General features: G+C 37.5%; 3 protein-coding genes and 1 long non-coding RNA gene across 14 annotated transcripts in view; 2 read left to right on the forward strand and 2 right to left on the reverse strand.

Moving 5' to 3' along the window:
• The window catches only part of LOC108622301 (zwei Ig domain protein zig-8), a 27,198-nt gene extending 24,272 nt beyond the window's left edge, over window positions 1-2,926 (forward strand). For all 6 annotated transcript variants that reach the window (XM_026811372.1, XM_026811371.1, XM_026811374.1 and 3 more), the window contains exons 6-7: window positions 1,184-1,352; window positions 2,445-2,926. In XM_026811372.1, the coding sequence (XP_026667173.1) occupies window positions 1,184-1,352; window positions 2,445-2,551 (276 nt within the window). In that variant the 3' untranslated portion in view covers window positions 2,552-2,926. The remainder of the gene's footprint in view (window positions 1-1,183; window positions 1,353-2,444) is intronic.
• A 105-nt stretch (window positions 2,927-3,031) lies between these two features.
• On the reverse strand, window positions 3,032-21,403 carry LOC108622289 (tubulin glycylase 3A). Its single transcript, XM_026811369.1, has 11 exons — window positions 20,907-21,403; window positions 11,417-11,483; window positions 10,786-11,218; window positions 10,210-10,321; window positions 9,592-9,803; window positions 8,088-8,528; window positions 7,583-7,790; window positions 7,417-7,507; window positions 6,868-7,065; window positions 6,218-6,477; window positions 3,032-4,940 (listed from the first exon to the last, which is right to left on the reverse strand). Exons 2-11 carry the CDS (start codon window positions 11,437-11,439, stop codon window positions 4,615-4,617), a joined length of 2,304 nt encoding a protein of 767 aa, XP_026667170.1. The 5' UTR covers window positions 11,440-11,483; window positions 20,907-21,403; the 3' UTR covers window positions 3,032-4,614.
• Window positions 21,404-22,114: 711 nt separating this feature from the next.
• The window catches only part of LOC108622295 (glucosylceramidase-like), a 49,441-nt gene continuing 44,510 nt past the window's right edge, over window positions 22,115-27,045 (forward strand). For both annotated transcript variants that reach the window (XM_018020086.2, XM_018020085.2), the window contains exon 1: window positions 22,115-22,425. The gene's annotated coding sequence lies outside the window, so the exon portion shown is untranslated. The remainder of the gene's footprint in view (window positions 22,426-27,045) is intronic.
• Window positions 25,637-27,045, reverse strand: part of LOC108622296 (uncharacterized) — a 13,453-nt gene continuing 12,044 nt past the window's right edge. For all 5 annotated transcript variants that reach the window (XR_003388819.1, XR_003388816.1, XR_003388817.1 and 2 more), the window contains 2 exons: window positions 26,193-26,338; window positions 25,637-26,100 (listed from right to left, as the gene is read on the reverse strand). This is a non-coding gene — a long non-coding RNA (uncharacterized LOC108622296). The remainder of the gene's footprint in view (window positions 26,101-26,192; window positions 26,339-27,045) is intronic.

Genomic DNA, 27,045 nt, shown 5'->3' on the forward strand with positions numbered 1-27,045 from the left:
GAATAAAACAGCTCATGAAAAGATATTTGAAGTAGCTGTATTCTGCATTTTCGATTTGAATTTCAACGAGCTTTGAAAATTTGCTCGGGAGAGATCTTGTAAGACGCGTATGATAAGGTGATAGTACGTATAATGCTCGGCTCGCGGTTAATGCTCCGGCTCCGACTCGAGCCACGGCACGGTAAGTCGGGTATTCGCCGTTCATTTTACGTGCTCGCGATGGTTCTTTGTAGGGGTCGGACTCAAAGGGAATACGCGTCCGGAGAGAATGTGGGCTCACGCAGATATGTATATATATATATATCCATCTTTTTACCATTCTTCCCGCGAACCTTCAAGCAAAATGCCTTTTGTCTTCGTATGAAGGAACAGTATTACATGGTAGCGCGAAAATCTGCTGGAAAGGATCATGCATGTGTGTGATCAGGAAGAGCCTGCATCTATGGGAATATGAGAAAGCGATCTAGCTTTGATGCAATGATTGCGAACGCGCTCCAGGATTCAATATTATACTTTTTTAACTACAGGTGTACCCTTAATAATACAAGAAGCACTGTTCGATTTTCGGTCTGAGTTCTACGAAGACAGTTTTATAGCTTTTTTTAAGTTTTCCAATAAACTCTTTTAAACATGACAGCCAACTCGAGGTTCAGCTTAAGAGTTATTGCATTCAATTCCAAACTTGGAGTTCGACAGTACTACATTTCTGATTTCTTCTCAACTTTTAATCATCAAAATAGGAGAAATTAATTAGTTATTAATTAAGATGGAAATGTAACCTCATGGAATATTATCAATTTTTACAATACTAATTTGCAATCTAGGAATTGGAAAAAATTCCCACGTATAATACTACTATAGTATAGGATATGTCTGCGTTTTTGACACGTTAAATTCGAAGAAAACAAATTCTAAGAATATGGAAAATCGCATATTCCAGAGGATATCTTCAAATATGAGGAAACTTTAATAAGGCCCTGGAATTTCGATTTAAGAGTTGTTGCATTTAATGAAGTTGAACATCGTCGTTGGCACTAAAAGGGTTAATTTTGTATCTACGACAAACGACAATATTCTTAAGTTCGTTCCGAAACGACAAAATCTGCAAGTCCTTTTACGAGGAGCAGTTAAACATTTGGTAAACCGGGGTGAAATGTAGCCAGTTTTATCTTTTCGTTTTCAGATAATTAATTTCGACTCGCCGCGCGGCGGAGTCAGCTTAGTGACGGAGAAGGGCCCAGAAACGACCAGTCGTTTAATGATCCAGAAAGCAGTGCCGAACGACTCTGGAACCTATACTTGCCAGCCCAGCAACGCAAATCCCAGCACCATCAAGGTTCATGTTGTTAACGGTAAGTCGACCGAAATGCTTCAAAGCCCGAATCCGTCACAGATTTTCGTTTACGTTCTGATTGATTTCTCGTTAAATATTTCACGGCGGCTCGTTCTTCCGCGAATACACGGTGCGCCCTAGAACTCACAATCAGCTAGAAATCAATCTCCGTGATCGATTTAACTCTTTCAATTTATTCCGTATTATCTTCGCTTATTATTTAATATATTATAATTTGTATAATAAATAATTATTAAAACTTTTGGTCTCATTGAAGAAAATCAAGTTTCTTCTATGATTCAAAAGATAGAATTGGATAAAATAAAGGGCATAACTAAAATTTGAGAATTTCATGAAAATCATTATTTAGTGACGTACATAACGAGTCATGTAAAAACTGATTTTAATTATTTGCCATCGCTTTAGCGTACGTTATTTATATTTTTAAAAATCTAACGGGAACAGAGGAATGCAGTAATTGGTGCAGCTGCCGGTTAATTTTTTATGAGCGTGTGGATTGGACGATAATAATTTGAAATAAGTTAAGCTGAGTTCCCGGTATGTTATTTATCAACTTCAAGCGTTAATTGCTCGGTAGAATGGACCTTACCTGACGCAAATGCAGATCGATGTGACACGTCGCACACCGCGGTGATTTATCACCGTCATCATCGTGACTGATCCCCCGTTCGCGAAAACGTCTGTTCCCGTTCTTCCTCTCTAATTGTCGCAATCGCCGCCTGCCACCAGAATTTTTAACGAAACCCAATCGATCATTCTCCGCAATTGTTAACAAAACGATGCTTGATCAACGCCGGTTCGTCCCACATATAGCTTGCGGCAATGATTCCCGACCCGTTTTTGATTATGCTAATTTCTCGTAGGGAGAAAAACAAATTCTAAAAGAATGACAATAAATGTATGCCTCATTTTTTCGATGTTCAATCTGGCATTTACATGATAATTATTACAAAACGACGTTTAAAGAATTTCTTGATGGTGCTAACAGTTTCTACTGAATGAATGAATGAATGAATGAATGAACGAATGGCGCTTATTATTTTATTTATTTATATCTTCCATACGAATGGGAAAACAATTTCTGTTTCAGAGGAACATCCGGCTGCGATGCACCACGGTGACGGTAGCTCGTCGTACGCCAAGATACTGCCGATGCATTTTATAATTTTAATAGTAGCTAACATAATATTTGTATAAGTGGACGGAAAAGAGACGATAAGACGAGAGGGAATAAAAATGGGGGAGAGGATAAATGAAACCGTCGCGATAAATAAAACGAGGAGTCGCGCTGAATTGCATTTCGCCTAAGACCGTTAACGTTCTTTGGATAAACAAATATTTAAGCAGGGTAAAACCGACTATTACCTACGATTAACGTTAAATAAAATTTCCGTGACCAAAAGAGTTTTCAAGTATCACAGCACGGCACAATAATCGGTAAGAGCGTAGTATTTTGTTAAGATAATATCATCATCATCAAGGACGAAATGAACTTACAACGTCGAACAAATTTATTGTATTATTTGTAAATAAATTTATTGTATGTACATATCAATAAAACGATTGTCTTTACCTTCTAGTCGTTCTTCTTTAACATCGTCCGAACTCGACAGCAAAACTGTATCCTGTATTTTCATTAAAATTTATTTCCGCTTATGTCATAAGTTACAGATGTCAATTGAGTGAATTTTATGTTATAAGTTTATCTATTGACATCTCAGGAATGATTTTTCTATAAAACAGTAGTCATGGTTTCGTTGAGTTCCGGACGTGATGTTTTATACCTTATGTTTTATTAAAGAGTGGATTGAAATTAAATTGAAACTTTCTTCTCGATGCATACATAAAGATTAATATAGTATTTGTCCCGACGTCGCGTGTGATTTGGAATATTTTCACAGAACACTCAGTGAATTTTATGTTATAAGTTTATCTATTGATATCTCAAAAATGATTTTTGTATAAAACAGTAGTCATGGTTTCGTTGAGTTCTGGACGTGATGTTTTATAGTCTATGTTTTATTAAAGAGTAAAAGACTTTGTCGATGTACGCATAAAGATTAATGCGTAAGTATTTGTTCCGACCACGTCGCATGCGGTTTGGTAGATTTTCACGGAAAACGTGATTCCTCTTGTTAGCTCCGAAGCGATGAGCGAATTCAGTCAATCCTACTAACGGAAAAGTTGCCGAAAGAAACGACAACGCAGCGCAGCATCCTGTCTTGACGCCGCCGGTTCTATATCCTGCTTTCTTATTAATTAAACGAGGACGTAAATCATCCTAGCCGGGAGCTCGCAGAAATATTCGAATTCTTATAAAAAAAAATGTATATGATATTACAGATATGTTTAATTTCTAATTAAATACTGAAGGCTGTTAATTACGATTGATTATTAAAACTTATATGCATGTTGCCTGCTTTACATACAATTTTTCGATAACGAGCATTTAAATATTTCCGCGAGCAACTGCGAGATGAGTGGAGATTGTGCAACAAAAAGAGCAACGAACTTAAACGTTCTTGCGAACCGCGACAACCGCGACCCGCGATGTATCGAAATTCCTATTCGCCGTAACGCGACGAATAGAGATCGCCGAGTTGAAAATAACACCGCGATCGTCGAGGGAAGCTTATCGCAAAAAAAAAGAGGATGCCTCGGTTTTTTAACTGGTTGGTCGTTGAAAGCTGAACCGTGGAACGCGTACATTCCCAAAACTGTTTCGATGTTCGACTTTCCGCGAAAAACTGGGTCGTTTCGACTTTAACGACTTTCGAGCTCTACCGTTTACGAGTTTCCATCGCCCAGGTTTCTCCCACCGCCCATCGCCCGACCGACCGACCTGCTCTTCTAAATCTGTATCCAGAGTTACGTCGCTTTATCCCGTACGCTTCGATTAATTAAATACGAAGCGCCGTCTTAATAAAATTTCGAGACTTCCACGGCAGGTCAATTCTAGAAGCCAAAACACGACGAATATCGACAGTAATTAAACCGCGGTTACTGTTTCCTCTACGAAGAAATTTATTTCAAAATCTTTTTGCCCACGCAATGCACTTATAAGTTGAACATCAAATTTTAGACTTCCATCGTACATATAAATAATTTTTGAAATCGTTGTGTTCAAAAAGCCACGTGGCACTGGAATTTTATCATTAGCATTCATTATTCGTCTCTAGTTTCAGCTTCTAGAATCCGTTTTATTTACTTTAACTTCTGGAATCGTTTACTTACCAACGATTCGTCGACGATTCTCGGAGTCAGTTCGCGGCCGTGCACCGGGCCGTGTTCAAGTAGTCGATAAAGTCGACTATTTTCGGCTCCCTCAACCGTGGGATCATCGGCGGGGCAGTCCACGCTCGGTGCTGCTGTTGTTGTTGCTGCTGCTGCTGCTGCTGTTTAATCCAGCTATTACCGCCCTTCTTTTTCTTCTCCCGTTTCCGCGGATGTTCCTGGAGCGTTATCGACTTGCCGAACACGAACAGACACGGGCCGAGGTAAGGTCGGAAGTCGGGTATGTTTTGCTTGTAGACGAGGGTGAAGCCGCCGGTGTCCGCGGACGGGTTCAACGGCACGTCCATTACCACTGAAACAAATGGAGAATAAACGACCGATAACGATTCCGTCCCTCGTACTCTTAAACCATTCCTAAATCTACCCCCCCCCCTCAACTGTTCTTTTATTTCCTTTTGTCCCAGTTCGTTTCTCTTCCTTATTTTCGTCTGTACTTTCCCGTTGCCAGCTCGTACGCGATGCACTCAGTCTCTCGCTTGAGAGCTACCATTGTACGTTTAGACAGCATGTACCACGGCCAGCATACGCTCGTACATAGGGATCGTTAAGGAATTACACACCGTGAAAGCGTTCCTCTGCTGGCCCTATCATTTGCCATTCCTTTTGTTCGCAGCGCGTATTGTTTAACCAAATTGAGCCTGCTTATCGCGTATTACAATGTTGCGCCGCGTTTCGTTCGCTATCGAATTTCGTCGAAACAAACGCGTGCTGTTCAATGAAATCGCGGCGCGTGAATTAAGTATTGAAAGGGTTGACTCGTATCCCGGTCGAACGGAACTGTTTAATTAGTGTAGAAGAGTACTGGCGAGGTCAATTACCCGTTTTAGTGACAACGACGATATATCGTTGTTCATCTGATAGTATCGCAAGAGAACTCTGTCATAAAATAATTTTTATAAATTCCGTAAAACTCTAATACTCTCTCCTTGAGCTTAACTGCTAGTCGTTCAAGGCTTTACAAATATATACAGGATGTTTCATAAATTATAAGATTTCAAAGTTTAGTAATGTACAACTTTTGCGATGGGCAGTAAAAAGAGTTAAATGATCGAATACTCGTATAAAAATTCTACAATATACCCCCATTCTCCTCGATCCCATCTCCGAAAACTTCCCATCTGGTCTCTGACAACTTGTTTCTATCTACATTCTATACGAACTGCACAAGGTGTCTCTCGAAACACTGGACAGTCGTTTATTTCCAAAGTTATGGAAGATAGAGGAAAGTTTTTGTACGGAACTTACACAGTTCTAGGGTGCACGTCTTTTGACGGAAACGAATTTCTTTTTACGTTATTATTTAATAAAATGCCTAAGGTCAATCTTTTTACAGTAGGATTATATACTTTTTTGTATCAAATGATGCAAAAATAAATATTTAATTCGAATTATACCCTCGTATCTCATTAAGTAATAAAAACAATTAATTTCCATTAAGAAATGTCCCCCTTTGAACCGTGCGATTATAAATTCGGTATAAAAACTTTTGTCCATCTTCCATAACTTTGGAAATAAAGGACTGTCCATTGTTCCGGGTGCCTGTACATGTAAGCAAGTATAAATACGAACCTTTTACCAGGCTTTCGAGAACGTTAGAATAAAGGCGTTTAGTAATTCTCGAGCTGGGTGGGTGCATTCGAGGATTCGTGTTTATTTCGATCAGCCAGACCGAGAGATCGTCCATGACGACGAAATCGGCGCCGTACAGTTCGAAGCTGCAACGTCTGCGATCCATATGCTCCTGGGAAGCCAGCATCGTCAAGACTATCGCCTCGGACATTTTCGGGAAAATCTTGTCGTAATATGGATCACCCTCCAGACCCGTTTGTCTAATACAACAGAACATTAGTCGTACAATATCTCCGTGATTGCGACATAATCATCAGTTTAACGAATATAGAAGAATTTTTTTTCTAAATCTATTTTAATATGAATTAGACAAAATAATTGTTCGAAACGAATCTAAATATTTTTAGCACTCAAGAAGATATGATACAAAAATAAAGTTAAAATTTTTGTATAATTACTGTGAATATGTTATTGACTTTGAGGAATGATCTTAAAATTGGTATTACGGCGAAAAGCCAGGAACATATTCAAGCGGCGGTGCTATCAATCTCAAAATCACTGAAGGTTATCGAGCGTAACGAATGGATAGCCGAAACTTCTTTCACGGTGTAACGAATAAAACGGAGACCCTCGGTAGTCTGAGAGATTACTTTAAATATTCGTTCAGTTTCTCGCAATCCCATCCTTGATCGCGAATAGATTTTACGATCTCCTCCGAATTCCCGCGCTTCCGCCGCCTCCGCCTCTCCTCGTCGTACTTCTCCTGGATGGCGGTATTGCAGATATGAATCGCCTCGTGATAAGTTGAGAAAGTGTACGGTTTCGAGCTGAATCGAAGCAGCCCTTCCCTGATAGGAAAATAATAAAGAGGGCATCGAGGGAAATTCTTTTATGGAATCCGCCTCCGCGTCTTTCCAAGAAATTTCGAAAGTGCTTCTCCCCTTCGGAAAAATCTGCTTCCTAAAGTTTCACCGGCATCTCTACTAGTTCTTTTTACTACTTTTATTTTCAAGAGCTCGTTTCAGAAAACAAACGAAATATTCTTTAATGTCTTAAGTGAAAAATTAAGTATTGATCAGTAGAATTACTGGAACACCCATATTGTGACGGGAAACGTATTTGTAATCAAATACAACAAATCAAACAAAATATTCTTTGACGTTTTAAGTGAAAAATTAAATACTGAGGAGTAGAATTACTTGAACACCCATATTGTCATGGGGAACGTGTTTGTAACCAGGTACCACTGTCTTATGTCGAACTTAGTGTCGTGGATCAATAAAGGACGTTCTGAAATTAAAATAAAAACTACTTTTTCTAAAATCTAATTAAAGTATAGTTTGCAAATGGCAACTGTTCACGTACCAATGTACTTTTGTACAATGAAATAATCTTTCGGCCTACTCTTTATCTTGCGAAATATATCTTTCAAATTGTGCGATATACTGATCCCCGTGCCGCAACAGAGTTCGCTCGGTTTCAGAATCCAAATGTTCCTCATGCCATTCAAGTCGTACTGCGGGTCAGCTTCTTTCAACTTCTCCAAAGTCGAAGTTGTAGCCTCATAATATTTCTATGGAACAACATTCTTTGATCATCTTAATATAAAATCGATGATATGTTAAAAAAAATATCAATCATTAATTAAAAAAATAATTAATCAGAAAATATCTTAAAAAAACAATTAAGGAAATTAAATAAGAAGTTCAGTCTTTGTTTTTAATTCAATAATTTTTATAGCTTTCTGTGAATTGATGAATTTTCAATAAAATTCCTTTCTTCGACCTGAACTTATGTACGTTTATAAATTTTTAGGCTATTCCAGTGAAAAGCATTATACGTTCCATAAAAATAAAAACACCGATCGTACTTGTAACTGTTCCCTGCCTTTTTCGGAGTTGCACTCGATTCCAGCTCCCTCGTGCACCACGGCGGTATAATCGTCCAAGAAGGAATTCCACTCCTCCTCGGTGAACTCCTGGACGAAGTCCTCGTCGATGTTCTGATGGTTCGCGCAGGCGGCGAATTCTTCGCACCGTTTTATGGCGAATTCCAGTCGACTCATCGGGATTGGACGGTGACCGTTGTCCGGTAGGTCTTGATCGTCCTGCATTTTCTGAGCGAACCATTTTAGCAGACCGGTCGCGGCGGTCAAACGAAAATCCTCGAGGAACGCTTTAGGTTCCCTGCTCAGATTGTAACTCCTCGGGAACAACACCGACGACACGTCCTTCTCGTAAAGCCAGTGAGCTTCCTCCAGCAAACGAGCCATTCCTAGCTGCATTAGTTTCCACAGCGAATGCTTTACCGACTTGGCAACGAGATCACGTTTAGCAGAAATAAGATAGGAGACGAAATATACAGGGTGAGGCGTTTAAAACAGGCCACCCGAATAACTCTAACTCGCGACATATTTTTAAGTTTCTTACATAATCTAAGACGATCATTACAAGGGTCGCCACGCTTTCTGCGAATAAAATTATTACATTATCAAGAGAATCGTGATTTCATAACAATACTAAAATTCAAGTATCTCTTTAACTAATTTTTAAAAAACTGTATTAATAGGTAATATTTGTCCTCTTTTATAGAGAATATGGAGCTTCATCGATTCAGTTCAGGAAAAATTATACAATTCCATTTGAAAGACATGCATGACTATAAAACCTCCACTACACCCTGAACCACAATTTTTTTTGCATGAGCACATTTCCCCCTTAAAATCAAATGAGAATCATCACAAAAAAGAGAGTAGCCTGTTTTAAATGCCTTACCCTGTATATTACATGCGTACAATACATGATTTTAAAATTCTCATGCGAATAAAATTATTACATTATCAAGAGAATCGTGATTTCGTAACAATACTAAAATCCAAGTATCTCTTTAAATAATTTTTAAAAAACCGTATTAATAGGTAATATTTGTACTCTTTTATAGAAAATATGGAACTTCATCGATTCAGTTCAGGAAAAACTATACAATTCCATTTGAAAGACAGGCATGACTATAAAACCTCCACTACACCCTGAACCACAATTTTTTTTGCATGAGCACATTTCCCCCTTAAAATCAAATGAGAATCATCACAAAAAAGAGAGTAGCCTGTTTTAAATGCCTTACCCTGTATATTACATGCGTACAATACATGATTTTAAAATTCTCATTTAAAATCTGGTTGATATAAATAAATGCTTGTACAATCTCACGATGTTAGTAATTAATGTTTTGTGAAATATAATTTAAAAAGGATAAATTGGAGAATTTTTACGCGAATTTGTGATGTAATTTTTATAGGAATTGACTGTCACCAGCAATTTTTAAGTTCCACTTTTCAAGGGAGGAGAATCATAAAGCAAAGGTATGGTAATAACCTTAGATGTGTAAACAGACGGTTTTTGGTATCTGTTGAGGATCGTATTGCTGCTGAGGCCGCGATGCCAGTCTACGAAGTCGTTTCGACAGTCCCATATGAAGTCCGGCGATTTGTGACGCAATAAAGCGAAAATTACCGCTCTCTCGTTTAAATTGCCGTCCGGTTGGGTCAAGTCACCCAACGATCTAGCTTCCAAGCTCGCCACGCTACCTAAAAGTCCAATAAAGAATTTCCAAAGAAAATTAAAACTCCCCCAGTGTGTTTTTCTTCCTTTTTCCCCTCTCTGCCCGTAAATTAAGTTCCGTAATAAGCTAGATTTTTACATTATTATTTTGCGTTAAGAAAGATTTTGCCTTTAAACTTTGCGTCACTTGAAAAGATCCAGTGAAGATCTTCCAAAAGGAAGTTTCATAGTTATTTGACATATTCTTTTTCCGTAATCGTAAATTAAATGCCTACAATAAATTACGTTCTCCTCTGGTACGAACACACAAATTGCTCCGCTGGTCTTTTCTCTTTTTTACTCGAAGTTCGTTGGCACGGCCAATTTTTAATTAAAGAGAGTAAAAATGTAACGTAAAAAGATTTAATTAAGCAAGGAGGCGAGGAAACTAACCGTAAGGTAGTGTTCTCGTTTTCGTAGCTTCGTATTTCTGCACCCAGCCCCGTTTCTCTAGAGCTTCCTTCAATTTCGGTACTTCACCGCGTATCAAAAATATTTTGTGCTTCTAAAAACAGTTATTACATCCCGTTTAAAGTACCTTTAAGTCCATAGTATCCGTTTACCATTCGGTAGTTCCTTCACTAATGAACTATTAAGAACGTGTCTAATTGTGAGTATGATAAACTATATTTGAACGACGCAGGGGAAAAAGTAATATTGTTTGAAAAATGAAATGAGTTGCAAAATTCAAAAAGTACCAAGAAACTATAAGATAATTGTCTCCTTTGCTGAATTATTTTTCGTATATCAGGAATACTGAACCATTTATGTAAAAAAAAGATTAGGAAGTATTCAATTCTTTGCCACGACATAAAAAAAAAAATATATGATCATTGTCTCTTTCCATGAATCTTCTTTTGTATATAAGAATTTATTTAAAAGAAGAAAAATAGAAAATGATAAAAATAGGTATTCAACATTTTGCCACAGCATAACAATTTTTGTATGAAGACAGTGACAGGATGGTACCTTGATGGCTCTGCCAACCTTCGCCTTGATCTTCTGATAACGTTCCTTCCTGACCCACTGCGATTTGCAACAATCGTCGTCCTTGAAGACGATGCTCCTGTAATTGTGTATGGTGTCGGTTTCGTGCTTGTCGAAGATGTCCCGCGGGCAGCAGGAACACGTGTCCATGTACGACTTCGGGAACGGGCCGCAGTCGAGCTGCGGCAGGCTGTTAACAACGCTGATCTCATTGTCATCCGTGTCGGGCAGCGGCCACTTCGTGTTCATTTTCGTCCAGTCCGCCCGATTGTACGGATTCACCGGGCTCTCCTTCTTCTCCAGCCCGATCAAAGGAGTCAATTTGCAGTTCGATTGGCCGGCTTTATCCTCGGTGTCTGTGCTGGTCGATTCTTTCGGGCCGCCACTGTCCCTTGACCGATGAACGTGAAACGTTCTAATTTATTAAATACCGGAAATAATTTCGTCCTCAGTTTCCAACATTTGGCAAATGGTAACTTCTTAAATCTAATTTTATTTCACAGACTAATCGTCTGCGAATTTTCACACACCGACTTAATTAATTAAAAATTTCACTAGCAAATAAAATGAGTCGTCACTAGAAGAAAGTAGATAATCATCGAGAAGCACGTACCTTAAATCAAGTGGTAAATCCATTTTTGCGTCATGAACCGAACGATTGTATCATTTTAGGTCAGTTCCTACATAAATCGTGAAAATAGGTTCAATTAATTGGAATAATTCTTACATATTAAGAAGAGGACTTAAATCGAAGCGAACGATGCTATTTAGAAATGTATTTTCGCATTGAATAGTTGCCGGATGAAGCGAAAGAGGCTAAATCGATCAGCTCGCTTGTTTAACCTGGCTGCCTTATTGTCTGCCGAGCTTGATCGCCTGAGTAATTAACCTTTTGCGCAATGAACTTCGGCGAAGCTGCTTTTTACCGTTATTAAAAGGATCATATTAATTTAATATCAATTATGCTTATCATCGTCTCTTTCGATTCATGAACGAAACTCGCGATTTAATTGCCGTAAAGGAATCGTGTCCAAACTAATTTATATCATTTTCGCCCGAGCAACATAGAAATATTAAGTATTATCGGTATGCTATTATTATCACTGAAATCGCGGGCTACGTCGATCACATAAAATTTTAATTAATCATTATTATCGCTGTTATATCAACCGTATAATTATTGTAATGAACGCGGCTGCTGTGATACTGCTAATGACTGATGAGACTGAATTATTAAGTTCACGGAATTTGATAGACGGAGAGAGATTATTCGGCATTAGCTTACACTCAATTTTCTCCTGGATAAATTATCAATATAAATTCAAATGTTATGAATAGGCATTAAGCGTCACGCACGTCCGTGTGTATTATCGTTGCCGGTATAATCGTTATATTACAAGCTGATTAAAATGTTCATACGTATGTCCGGTCCTTATTCAAGTTTGAAATCGATTTCAAAATTGAATACGCATAATCTCTGGCGGTGTATGCGTTAAAATTTGATTTGGCATTAAAGTCCAAATTACAAACGACAGGGGAATATTCCACGGTACGTAACAGCAGCCAGTTGTATGCGAGGGGAACACGTCCTGCGGGTGTATTAAGATTGTCAACGCTGGAGGCGTAACGGCACGCTTACAAAGTTGCATACATCACTCGGCATTATACTTGCCATATTTAGTTCTACTTCTCGGAACCGTGACGAACAATTTCGTGGGTGTAAACTTCATTTCATCGTTTCGGAGAACGACGGCATCTATCTTCGTTTCTTACGTTACGGGAAATGGCTGGGCTTGGCTGTGGCTTGGGGCTGCTTACTTCGCGAAAGATTACTCTGCGCATAAGTATTTACGGTTTCACGGTGTTACTCTTATTATCCCCGATGCTTCGTCGACGATTTAAAACGTGTACGAGCGAACCAACGTTCCCGCATCGATGCCTCTTACGTTAAACTCGTGAGATCCCCCGGGGTTCGGAGCTGCCGAACGTATGCACGTACGTAACGTATGGTTTACCCCCAAAATTTATTTCATGGTTCTTCTATTCCGAACGTTTGTGGATTTCGTCTGTCTATGGATTTGTGTTAATGTGTCAAATATCGGACATGTTGCTTTTGTCCGATCTTCTACTTTTTCTCCCGTCCATTACGCGACGGGCATAAGGGCGGATACAGGCTTGAGTATGTCTGCGTGTGTAACGCGAATGTTGAGATCAAATGAGCGACGTTGATCAAAGCTAGCGACCCACCAGGGAGTGACTGGACACGTCAATAAGACACCCCAGTGACTCTCCAGGGAGTGACTCCACACCTAAGCGATGATTTCTGATTAGCTGCGAAAAAGAGCACCTAACGCGGAAATAGGGATAAAGTGCAAGTTTAAATATACTGCTATTCTACGTTAGGATTCGATCGTGATACGAAACTCGCGGAATAAATATTTATACAAAACAATGTAAGATTATTTTATTTATTCTTAAAAGAACGTTCGAAATGTTAATTTTTATTTCACTGACGTATGGACAGTGGACATCGTTTATATTCACGTGTTAATTTTGAAATTTCGCGTTTTGAATATGCAACTTCCGGTTTAGGCACATTTTTATGTACTGTGGGTGTCCAATCCTTCTCTGGATCAAGGGTCACTAGGACGCAATAAGACAACTAAACCAGAGATGATTATCATTGATAAGAACTATTAATATGTATAGCAAAGGAATCACGTAATCAGTGTTTACGTAGCATTATTATCAGCTTTTTGAGTATGACGTTTATAATTGTTCACGTTTGATAAAAACTTGAAAAATAAGTATTACAAGATAAGATAAATGATTCAAGGAGAAACTATGTATTCGTGGCAAAATAGTATTATCACAAGTGCATATACATTTGCATTTGTTTTTCAATAATCTTCAGGGATTAGGGATTTTATACAAATTTTTTTGTATCCAAGTTTGTCTATATTAAAAAATTACTCACTTAAGTCTATACATTTACATACGTGCTCAAGCCTTCTCCCCATAGATATGTGTATGGATATATGTAGATTTGTATTAAGTCTATGCTTCACTCGCCTTATAACATATACTATGAACATGGTGAAAATACGTACGTGCATAAGGTGCGTTCTTCCAAAGGTATCATTTTCGTCATTGCGCATTCCACACTTCGGCCATGTTGAAAAATGACCACTTATTGTTGACAACAATGAACACTGATAAAAACTGATAGAAACGACAAAAATGCTAGGCTGTGCTGTTGAAAAATAAAAAAAAAATAACAACTGGAATAGTTTAATACTAAAAAATTTCCTATTATCACTTTTCTATTCTATTTCTATTTTTATTATTCTTAAGTTATAAAATTTTTAAACAAATTAACAAAATACAATTTAGACTTTGACTTAAGAAGTTAAATTAGTTTTAACTTTCGATACTATTTGACTTCCTTCTCTTTAATGCAAAATACAATTAATGAATAAGGCAATATTACAAGGAAAGGCACGTGATTGGCTGTTCCAATCAGCTTCATAATAGCATATCTTATGGGCCCCCACCATGTATGTACATACTATGAACGTTGTATTGTTTATAACACACCGACGTGTTCATGAATCATGGGTTGAACCCGGGCTGAGAGTGAGGAGGAGCGAAGGAACGAAAAAAAAAACTGGATGACGCATAGCAACGGACGCGCAAACCTGTGCTGAAGTTGAAATATGCTCGCATGCAAATACATATGTTTATTCCTAGGGGCGTGAAACTCGTATAGGTGAAAACGATATCCACACCGATGACCCATCGATACGATAAAATATTTCGTACATCGATTCGCGTTCCCGTTGCAAAATTCAGCTCCGCTGTTGCATTGTCAACACGTTCTGCCATTCTGTGCGACGCGCGAAAAACCTTTTATCCTATCCACACATTAACAACACTGTATATTATCCCGTTTTATTAGTTTTATCGTTTTATTTCACCGAGAGTCCGACTCTTTGTCAAAGAGTTCCCTGACACGTTCGCTCCTCCACCTCTTTTTGCAACAACATTTATTGTACGCTTTGCGCTTAAATGTATAAATCGCGAATGAAAATTGTATTGAACGCCACGGCGCGTGTCAAGGTGCCGTGGAAAAACTGAATCGCTGTCCTCGTCTCTTGTACGCGACGAAACGGGGAGATAATGAGAATTTATTGTCATATAATGAAAGGGTAATAAAAATATCTCCCTGTTCGTTGATGGAACAAGTCCCGTAAACGATGCGCGGTGTTATCCTTACCGCGTGAAAAATTAAACGAGGACACGGGAAACCTTTTCGCGTGTACGTGTTGCGCATATTTCTCATTCCGGCGCGATAAAATTTATCCGTTTATCTAACACGTCGTTCTCGATCATATTAAAATCGGGCCGAATCCAATATCAAATCATTTTACGCTCGGCGTATCCTTTACAGATATGAAAATTTCTGTCGAGGAAGAATTTTGAACGTTAAAACACGTCCATGTCGTTCGCACTAGCGCTTCCCTTTAACACGGAAAATATTACTGCTCCCGGCGCGTTAATAGGAAACGCAATTCGAGGTAACCGTCGACGAAATTCTTGTTCAAATATTAAAAAATACACCGGTACCAATTTTTGCCAATTCGTTATTTCTTTCGCTTATAGTTGATTAACATTTACGATTTGAAAATCGAATAACTATTCGATTGATAAGAGGTTTTTAATAAACTGAGAGGTCGTCGTAGTATTCGCTATCAGCGTTAATAGGAAACGCAAACGACAATTCTGTATAAATGGATTCCATGTTTCAGGAAATATGATTTTGCAGAAAAGTCCGCAGTCCAGTAATTACAATAAATTTTCAATTTCCGCACAATTATTGGCAATATTTGTGCAATACAAAAAATTATCTTGCAATATTTACTACGTGATTCTTATAGAGTATCTCATGAAAAAAACAGATTCAGAAACAGAAATGCTATATTTTACATGCCGTTTCTGAAAAATGATTTTTACGAGAATGCATGATTTCTTGGAAGATGAGATATTACATGAAAACTAAGAGCGCGAGGATGTTCATTTTTTAATCTACAGATAGAGATGTCTACTAGAAAAATTACATAGTGATTTTGCAAAAGTAATTTTATTTTGTCAGTTTAATAAATAATCTGCTTATATTTGCAAAATAAAATATTTATGACGTCAGTTTGAAAAGTAGATTCTCAAGAGACATTTTCCTTCTTTTAACATATTGTACATTTTTTAACATGACAAACATTGATTAAAAATGAAGTTTCTCTCTGTTTTCGTTGGACTTTAACTGAATCTCTCTTCTAGCATAAACTAAGAGACTGAAATCCATTTGCTTGGTAATATCTCATGCGACCATGCTGCACGAACGAGGCACGTACGCACGCATGTCGTGCAATGATATTTGGAAATCCGTAACGTTTAACCGTAGGAACGCGAGTGGCGGCGATGGAAATCGTGTCTGTGAAACGTGGCTTCGATCCGAAAGCACAGCCGCGCGAGCGAGCGAATCGGTTAACTAGCTAAGTAACCGCGCCCACTGCCGCTCTCTAATCACCAAAGGCACCGGGAGGAGAGACGCTTTTAAACTTTCCATCCACAATTTCGTCCTCGCTCGCGTACACAGAAACCCCTATTAGACCTTCCATTATTCTAATTATAGAGGAACCCATCTCTGAAATATATTGATTAAAGTTAAGAAGGTTAAGTGGGTCGCAGGCCAAGAATCCGACTCACTTGTCCCACTCTCCGATTCAGTTCTTTCGTCCGCAATTAAGTTTTCACCGAACCGGCTTCCTGCCTCGCTCCGCCACTCTCCGCCCGTTTTCTCGCCCGTCTGTCCACCGTTGTTTATAATTACTGGGAAAAGATATCGACACAATGGGAAACAATGCGTTCCCTTCCTCCGGCCCTTATTGTTTATGCAAATCAAATTATTCGAATAGTCGACCGCTTGTCCCGCTCTTTGTCCGACAAATTTCATTGACTGCATTCAATAGAGTAATGTAAACGTCTATTTCGTATAATGAACCTCGCACAATGAAAGCTCTCGAACGGACAATGTGAACACTAAAAATGTATTTTCGTTTGTATTCGTGTTTCCGCGTGGTAATAAACGGGAATGAAATATCCGCGGTAGGAAAAATGTTCAGCTCATATTTTATTGCGAACGCTTTTCGGTTCCCGGTAAAATATTTAATTAAATTATGGTATTTTTTTATTAGATTGGCAAATTATTTTATACTGTTCATTCGTTTATCTTTACCAGAATATTTCCCGCTTATTTTTGCTTTCAAAACAAGTGTTCCGACGATGCATCAAGTACGTTCGTCGAGTAGCCTTTCATGAATCATGTATTATGTATAGACGTACAGATGAGAGAACGTACCAGTAATCATAGAATTAAGGTTGTATGAACCCTTAAATAAAAGCAATGACAAAGCATTGAAATTTTAACAGCCATTAGATATTACATTAATAAAACATTGTACAAAATTTTAGTGCGAGCCTATTAAAAAAACATATGAATCGTTTGATGAAATAGAAGCATTCATTAAAAAATGATAAACTAAACGACTGTGCTTAGTATAAAAAGTTATGCGTGTATTGTAAATTGAGCATAAAACTTTTGAAATTGTTTACGACAGGGCCGTTCGGGTTTGAACCTCTCGAGTAAGGTCGCGCGCGCATTTATTCCACATTCGAAAGGTTGTTACCGAATCATCTATGTATTCACAAACAGGAGACAAGCGGGAAAGTTCGCGAAGTAAGTTTACTTTGTAAACTGGTTTCCCATAGTCGAGGAGCTTGAAGCGGTCCGACGATTTATCATAGCGTGTAAAATGGTAAACAGCCACCACGCGACGTGGCGCGTCGCGTCTCGCGTAAATTCATCAGGCCAATGCAGTTAACAACGTTTTACAAGAAAAACCGTATTTCGCATTATGTAAAATCGCTTCGTCTGCCCCAGGTCGACGAGATAAGAGTTTCTCCTCGCGATACGTACAACCCCTGCACCGCGTCGCGTCGTAAGGAGACGGAGTCGCAGTTGTATAAATCTTATTACTACGTTAATCCAGTTCGAGAACGTCGGAGCATCTTTCCGCTTGCATTTCCCGGTGTTTGTAGATCTTACAAGATGATTTTCGACGAAGAAACAAGTTACGAAGTTCCGCTCCTCGGTTAAGTCCCTGTTGCCTTGGAACCCCGACGCGTTTCGCCCTATCGAAACTTTTGCATCGAGTCAACAGTTCCGGTCACGTTCTACAAAAATTTCGATAGTCGTCGTTCACGCGAATGAATAATTTGATGATAAATATATACTGCATTAAAATAAATAATAAGTTAAGCAGTTATCTAAAATTTTTGACCAGCTGTCTATACCTGCTCCACGGTGTCTATTTATACAATTATTGGACCCTCTTCCTATCCTCTAGCTTTAATCGAGGAGTCTACTAACCGCAAACGGATACTATCGCGTTTCATTTAACAGAAACTGGATGAAGTCAATTTTCTAATCGGCTAATAGTAATTCTTCACAACTATTAATAATGGAACAATACTATGTACTTCAATTTTCTATTTAACTATTATTTAATAATTATTTATTATTTTTTATTTATTTATTTATTTATTATATTTATTATTATTAACTATATTTTAATATACTAGTACACAATTAAAAAGCGTGTCTCCCATTAGAGGAGTAACAATAAAATATGATGTTGTTGTTGTGAAATGACTGTAATAGAGGGAAAAATGTCAATTAACAAAGTTGAAAGAATGTTTAATTTATATTGCATTTTTGCTGAACGTACGTATGTACGTTCGCATACGTAACAGTGACATAAAATATCACGCGTGGCCGTAAAAGTGGCCAAAAATTTGCTGTATGGAAGCAGGGAGGGAGTGAGGTAGGGGGAAATAGAGCGCCTTTGTAGATATTTTTCAAAGGGAAACACAGCATATTACAGATTGTAGCCTCGAAAACTGACGCATATTCGCGGCAAATGTTATATCGCTGAACGGACCTTTGTGCAATTCAAAGCAAAGTCATGTATTACGTAGATATTTCTTTGAGAACTATTCCTCCCCGGGTGTAGCTACTGTCCCACTTCGCGTTATGTTGCTCCACTTCCGCTTCAACATGCGCGCATCCGAGCACCCTGCTTGCCTCCTCACCGAACATTTTACCAAGACCTTTCCCGTTCATTCATCCTTTACTTAACCATTTGCCTATTGAAATTCGATAGGCAACAGTAGATGTCACAGTAGCTTCTTCGTAATGTGTTTTAATTTTTGGAATCATTAGTTTCGAAGATAAGGAATCATTAATTGGTCGATTTGCATTTGATTAAATATTTTCGATGAGAGAGTCAAGCATTGAAACGAAGAGTAGGGGAAGAGGAGAGGAAACGGGATAATTGGTTCGAACGTAGGATGAGGGATTGGGAGAAGGAAATCGTGCACGACAATCGGGGAATTAAAATACGAGCAAGAAATTCGATTATCGATCGGAAACGAAGTCGCATAGGTACATGAACAGCTAATCAAAAGCCAAGCCGGTAATCTCGTTTCCTTGCTCAGTTATAGTACGGTACGTGGTGGTTCTTGGATAAATTCCTGAGATTTGTCCGATTCGACGAAGTTCCGATGTTACGTGGGGAGGGCGAAAGAGAGTTTACATTGTGGTCACGTAGTTGAAACACGTGATCAGTTCATCGAGATCCGTAGTAATGAGAATTCCCGGGCTCGCCGTACATATTCGGGAACTTCGAAACTGTTAACCATACTACGGCTTTTTCTGGATTTAATATCTTTATCGTAGCACTGATAAATTGAAAAGTAAGGAAGTCAATGTCTCAAGTAGATATAACGTTGAAAATCACTGATGATGATCACAAAATCACGATCACGAGTTAAGCCAAATCAGGAATCGTGATTTTTTATAGTAAGTAGCCTTGCTACAATTGTAATATTCATATCCATTTCATAGCTGCCAAAATAAACTGAAATAGCCTAATTATGATTTTTATAATATCTGATATGATATTGAAACAATTACTATTTATTTTGGAAAATGGAAAAAGAATATATAAGAGAAATTGTAACATGTACAATTATACATATGTATAATTTGTATTTTATTACGTCGCATTATACATATATTTAAGCAGTTATTTAATAATACCATCACTTGAAATACATATATATGTTTTCCTGGTTACTATCACCGGAGCGTATATGTATATACGCTCAACTTTCTTGGTCACAAGAATCTTGGCGATACGAGCTAATTTTCCACTTTTTCTAATGATGCAAATGGGTTGAAGAAGTATTACAATAATTATCATATGAAGTATTATAAATATCTGTGAGCTGCAACGTATGATGCAAATGGTTAATCCACACTTTTTTAATAGCATTTTCAAGTTCATGCATTTCGCTGACTCCTTAACCATTATTAACACGTTCCGTGCCAAGCCATTTTTGCCTGACTTGTCGTTCAGGCCATTTGATATTTTGACTAAAGATCGATATATTATCATTAAATGTAATTATTAATTATTGTATATATAACAATTAAATAAACTTATGTGTTTTGTTCTTTACTGCATCTTGTATAATGCTTCATTTTTTAGGTAGAAATATAGTTTACAGAATTATATTTGTAATAAAATATATGTTTTCAGCGCATTAAATAAATATAACTGCGTGTACCACCGGTGGTACACGTGGCCTGACGATCAAGTTTACCGTGTACCACCGGTGGTACACGTGGCACGGAACGTGTTAATTACAGTTAAGCGTAGTAATAAACTGTAATCTCCTAATCAAACTCGCCGACTAAAGAAAGGAGTTGAGTGACGTTTCGTAGTTGTAAACGGCTAACAGTTAAAAACCCCGAAATAAGACTTCGCGAAGTGAGGAGTGTTTAGAAGAGGCGAATGGTAGGGTTAATTATTTTTCCTTTTTCCAGCGAAAAACAACCTCTCCGTGTTTCCGACAGAACTATTTCCCTTCTTACCCGTAACCATTTCTTCCTCGAAGCGGCTAATTACGTGAGAAAAGCATACCGTTCCGCTGTTTGTCTCTTCGTTCCTCCCTCTCGTACCGTCCTCCCTCACCATCGTGCCGCCGCGGAAGTAGGCAGTGTACTTGGTAACGATCTCATTTTAAGAACCGAGAAAACAAACGAGACGGCAATTATTCTTGTAATTATACCTTTTACATTCCGCTACCTACGAATTGCCGGTATGTCACGTGTTCTAGACGCAAATAAGCTTCCGTTATCCCTACTGCGAAATTCGCCGTTCCCTCTTTCGGACGGCAAAAAGATGACAAAAAGTAGACGTCGTGCTCTAACAGAAGAAATGTAATCATTTCTCTCTCATTAGTACCGTCTTTAGCGAATGTCTCGCTAATGCCAAGTCCTCCGTCTCGTCTACAGGGAATGAGACAACAATGACACGTAAAATTCATGAAAAGACTTCCGTACTTGCTTCAGATACACATATTAAAATTATTTACCAGCGACTAAGAGCAAAAATTATTAATAAATTAGTAACATAGAAATCAGTAAGAGAGTTAGTAATATAAAAATTATTAATAAATTTCAGTAATTCACAAACAATATTCGATATTATTATTATTTTGTATCATTATATTGTATCTATATATACTTAGTATTTTTCATATCAATTTCAAATCAACTGAACATACGATTTTTTAAACTATTCCATATTCAAGAACTCCTACATAGGAAGACTGAATATCTTGTTTCATTACATTGTACCTCTCCATGTACTTGATATTTTTTATATTAATTTCGAATTCAACACATGATTTCTTAAATACTTCTATATTCTCCAAGCACTGTACAGAAATACCGATTGTCCATTTTCGTTAAATCAATTCGTGTTATTCTGTAACACTAATTAAAAATTGATGAAAGCTACACCAAATCAATGATAGCTTAACATTCACTCCACAACTTCCTCATGGCAACATCGATTACGTATCACCACAATAAAAATCATCATTGATAAGATCTAGCGAGTCGAATTCTCCTTGACTCTTCATAAATTCAGGCTGCACCGTAAAGTGTGTTCCCTTCCAGTCGACTCCTTGCTCGAGTTTAAGTCTCACGTGGCATTGGCAAACCACCCACACATACATACATACATACATACATACATATACACGTACGTACGTACGTCGTTTTGGGAACATACAACGGACTTTGCAAAGTAAATATTCCGGTTGATTGTGGCACGCAATACGTGTTATATAGCACTGTGAACTTTCCATGGACAATTAACTTCGCTAGTGGACTGCCGCTGCTGTCGCGTCGCCTCGTCTCGCGTCGTCAGCGAGTAATTGAATGTATCCGGTTCTGAACGCGACCAACTCCAAAGCGACGAGCGAATACGTGTATTTGGAGACTATTCGAATAGAAATTCGTCCGCGTTTTGCCCGATTCAAATTTCTGTTTCGGTTCGCATTTTTATCGAACACATTTGGGATACCATCGTGTCTCTTAACTCAGTGATCTTGGAGAAAACTTCATCGCAAAACGGACATCGTCAGTTCTAGGTAAGTGATTATGACATAAATGTATACCAGTTAACCATTTATTGTGATAGCATCTAATTCTCTTTGGATAGCATATTACTAGCGTCGATTATACTTATTATTATACCGATATTATTATTATATAATATTGCTGGCTATATAAAGTTATTATATAGTACTTCAGGCTATATTTTTATTATATAATAATGTAATATTATAATATATTATAAATAATTATAATAATAATATAACCTCGGTCATCAGGGTTACGTCACTCCTGAGTATCTAAAAAAATTTTATAAGCACTTGAAGAACTGAAATGAATCATGAAATATGATCTTATTTTAACTAAATAACTTCGTCATGTCCAAGTTTTTTAAAAACACTTCTAAATTTATAGATACAAGTCCATGTTTTGTAATGACTTAATTTTTGTACAAGTACGTTTAAGACTTTTTTTGAAAAATTCGTGATTACTGAAAATGTATATCTGTTAATGTAAAATTCAAATTCCTTTTATATTTCCCTTAATATAAGGAATATATTTATTGTTACTCGTCTTCGAAGCTTTCAGAACGTTTCTGAGCTACCAATCCTTATTGTCAAAAATGGTTGAATTAGTAACGAATGTTAGAACAGGCTTGTTGACTATCCTAGCACCTTAACTTATCTCTGTCTTACGTAGTTGTATAGTATTACCTTGTGTTCGACTCCAACAAGCTAAGTGGTATTAAACGTGCTAATATCAGGTCACTATCATACGTTCCACCTTAAATTTCAACAGTTATCGGGCTTCTTATCTTTTATGTCTATCAAATTGCTTCGATTTCCAGAACGTGTTCACCTTAATGCTTGACCTTTATGATCACGTTTTATCGATTTCATCAACTAGATTTAGTGTTTCAAGGCATTCTTACTTTTATTTTATACTTTCGATAAAAGTCATATGATGCTATGAATTGAATTACCTATTCCTAGAACGTATTCCTAATGCTCTCTTAAATTAATTGAAATTGTTTTACGATTAATCTTGCAATCAAAGATTTTACGTATCTCATATTATCTATAACAACTGATAATGTATCTTCTTGTTTTTTTCACAAATTTTACGCTTCAAAAATAACTTTTATTTGAAGTCACAGAAATATAATTGATTTTACGTTCGGAACTCTCGTAAAATGTTTACCTCGTTGTATTTTAAAAAGAATCTTATTCTCCCGTGAGCAAACAGGCTAAAGGGATATTTCCGTTTACTCTCCCATTGTCTTGAATCTCATTCATAACAAAAGAAGGAAAACTAGTTGTACATTCTGAACTATTTTTCTTATGCTGTTACAATAATTTTAGAATCATTTCCTTAAATTTGATCAGCTATTTATAATCGCAAATCCAAAATGATTAAATGTATTTATTCATTGAGTACTTCGATTGTTTTATTTTAGAATAATTTCTTTGAATTTGATCAGCTATTTATAAATGTAAGTCAGGAATGACATGCATTTATTCATTGAGTGCTTAAATTCTTTCATTTTAGAATCATTTATTTGAATTCAATCGGCTATTTATAATTGTAAATCCAAAATGAAATGCATTTATTCATTGAGTACTTCAATTGTTTTATTTTAGAATCATTTGTTTGAATATGATCAGCTCTTTATAATTGTAAATCCAATATTCATTCACTGAGGGCTTAAATTGTTTTATACCTAATTATAAAAACAAGGGTTGAAGAAGCTATAAGACATTCAAACATCATAATATACCAGAACGTTTGGTATACTAACAAGATCAATATAAAGAGAATTTTCTATCGAACATAATTGCTTATCTGATATTCCTGGTATTTTGGAGATGAAAAAAAATTAGTTTGAAGTAAAAAGAATAGATGATAAATCACGCACGGCGTCTCGTCTCGGTTTTCAAGTGTGACATACAGTATGTGACGCGGCACATGCCCACAGGCGACCGAGCTGATAAATGCATTCCACGGGGGAAAAACTGCGTGCAGTTTGCCGCATTATAACCAGCGTACAGGGGGAGAGAGACATTTAGTGCACTTGTTAGCCGGCGTGATCTATCGGGGAGCCCTGGATCACGGCTCCATCCTTTTTCGTCCCTGTAACCCATTTCCCCTAATCTATCGGCTTTCTTCGAATACATTACTAGATCCTTGCAAGTAATGGCCTTCCCAACACGCAACCTCTTTTTTCCATTTCCTAGAAAAACCTCGACTAACAGCCACTAGAGCACAATGTTAAATTCGTTTTTATCTTCCCTGCTGTTAACAGTTCAGTAATTCACATATGTAATACACGCTATTACTAGGCTAAGGGTTTTATGCAAAATAGAATATTTGTAGTGCCAATTTAGAAAATATAATTAAGACAGACCTAATTTGATATTTTCTTCATAATCGTTATAAAATGACTAGGAGCAACGAAGATCGAATTCTTAATTGTAAACCTCAGGATATTAAAAAAATCAGCTCGATCTTGACTGCCCGTTTGGATCTTTTAATCGCTTAAGTCGTCAAATGCCTATTTCTAAGCACTGACTTGACAAGCCAAATGGTACAGGCTAAATAAATAAATAAATAAACGAATAAAAAGAATATTAATTTGTTGAAACAATTTAAATAACAGTTTATAAAAGTGAAGTTTGAAGCTCATCCCCAATGCGTGTATAACATGTATAATTCACACTCAATGCACATATTATATTTTTTACGTCAAATTTATGTATCCTCGTCGCGTGAAATAAAATACATGTACCGAGTGCGCGCCACACTGGTGTTGCAGTAACGACGGGAGAGAAAATGTATAGCCAATCTATTAAGCAAATATTTGCTGTTCGCGTGTAGTGCCTTAAATCTCTGTCTGGCAAATCTCAAGCTCGTTTGCGTATGTCTCCTTTATCAAATTGACAAATCGTTCAGACTTTATCTATACACCGAACACGAGAAAAACCAAAAAGATATTAACATTTCTATCGCATTTTACTATGTAAATTGTCCGGGATTCACGTTTAGTATTTGACGACGACTTATCAAAATTTAAACAGACTGCTCGATTTATCAGATTCTACATAGTAGATACCCGTTTTCCCAAGACTTGTAACAAATCTTGCTTGGGAAATGACGTGAGGATATTAACTGTCACGCAGCTGTATATCTTCCAACCTTCTGAATGCAACTATGACTCCTTTTACGTTTGTTTTCTTTTGTGCTAATAAAGGGCCATTAGTTATTTGTCGTAACAAACTTCGTCCATACATTACCATGGTATAGCACTCCTTCGATTCGTTTTCACTTAGTAAATCGCAACGACAGACTCTGTTTCCGGAATCCTCAAATATTGGACACCGAGTCTCTTCAGCAGGCGATATTAATCACGCCTAATTTAGCGCTAATAGTCTATTCTAAAGGCTACAGCACTGATTTCGCTGACGTCCGACGCCTGGACGATGCACGGAGCCACTACAGATAGTACGACTCGATGTTATCTCGACGTATTATCTTGACGTATCTACACTTCGTGAAAAACGGTTGAAACAAAGCGAGGGAAAGTCGACGGTGAAAGAGCGCGAATTCCGTAGCCGTAGCGTGTTGGCTCTTTGTGTCGTTAATCCGAGCCATGGCGTAGATAAAGCCCGGGGTCGCTAGTTCTCAACTCCTTGCTTAGAGCCGTTATGTCAAACCTAAGGGACAAGGGAAACAAGGGAGTTATATTGTACTTGGCCCGTGCATAGCGAGATTGTTACGCCCTCGGCAACCTATTCAAACTTCTCACCCCTTTTGACGGACGTACGCGCGAACCGGTGCACCAATCATTAACGACTGCTCTGCTCTTCTCCTCTTGCCTTATACACCTTATCCGTTCCTTTGTTCCTACCCGCCCTGGTGTTCTTCGCTTTGACCTCCGCGGTCTTCTTGAGCCTGTTCAGAAGTATCGCTAGAAAATCTGCACGTTACTGTTCAGTCCCTTTAAAATCCCAGGCAACTAACGATTCCCGGTGAAAGAATTATTTAAGTTTTCAATTAAGGATTAGAGTAATAAAATTAATAAGAATTATAGTAAAAAGATTAGTCCATTTTTATATGTAATATTTTATACGATGAAAACGTATTACAGTATTCACTATTGTAGAAACTATACTATAATCCTGGTAGCGTTGGTAACAAGAGCGTTCCGTACACAATTTTTGAGCTACAATTTTAATCTATCTACACTTTCATGACCCGTCGCCTTACCACTTTCATAAATCCCATAAACTTCCACTACTTTCGTTTATAACCAACCACTCTTCGTCCTTCGTGCGTTTTATAACTTTACGTGTCATAAACACACTGATTAATTGAATGTTAGCCATGTATTTAAGTCCACTTATAAAGTTCTCAATGCGTAATGTACATACATATAAAATGAAAGTGGCTAATTTTTCGAATCCTGGTAGCGTAAACCAGAGAGGAAATCTTCTCTCTGCGTAAATATATTTTTTTCTCTGAAAATTTTCTCTGAAAATTGTTTGAATTAAAGTTTCTTTCATGAAATAAATCTCTTCATTATTAAGGTTGTATCTCTGGCAAAAGTTTAAGAAATGTGAAAAAAACCAATATTTGAAATGATGAACTTTTAGAAAAAA

This window comes from Ceratina calcarata, unplaced genomic scaffold (assembly GCF_001652005.2).
Source record: "Ceratina calcarata isolate Rehan_Ccalc_2016 unplaced genomic scaffold, ASM165200v1 scaffold213, whole genome shotgun sequence".
In the NCBI taxonomy this organism is placed as follows: Eukaryota; Metazoa; Arthropoda; class Insecta; order Hymenoptera; family Apidae; genus Ceratina; species Ceratina calcarata.

Coding starts and splice junctions, on each gene's coding strand:
- LOC108622289 (XM_026811369.1), bottom strand. CDS start 11,439: ATGGATTTACCACTTGATTTAAG. Junction 11,219..11,416: donor GATTTACCACTTGATTTAAG/GTACGTGCTTCT, acceptor TTAATAAATTAG/AACGTTTCACGTTCATCGGT. Junction 6,478..6,867: donor AAACTGAACGAATATTTAAA/GTAATCTCTCAG, acceptor CTGTTGTATTAG/ACAAACGGGTCTGGAGGGTG.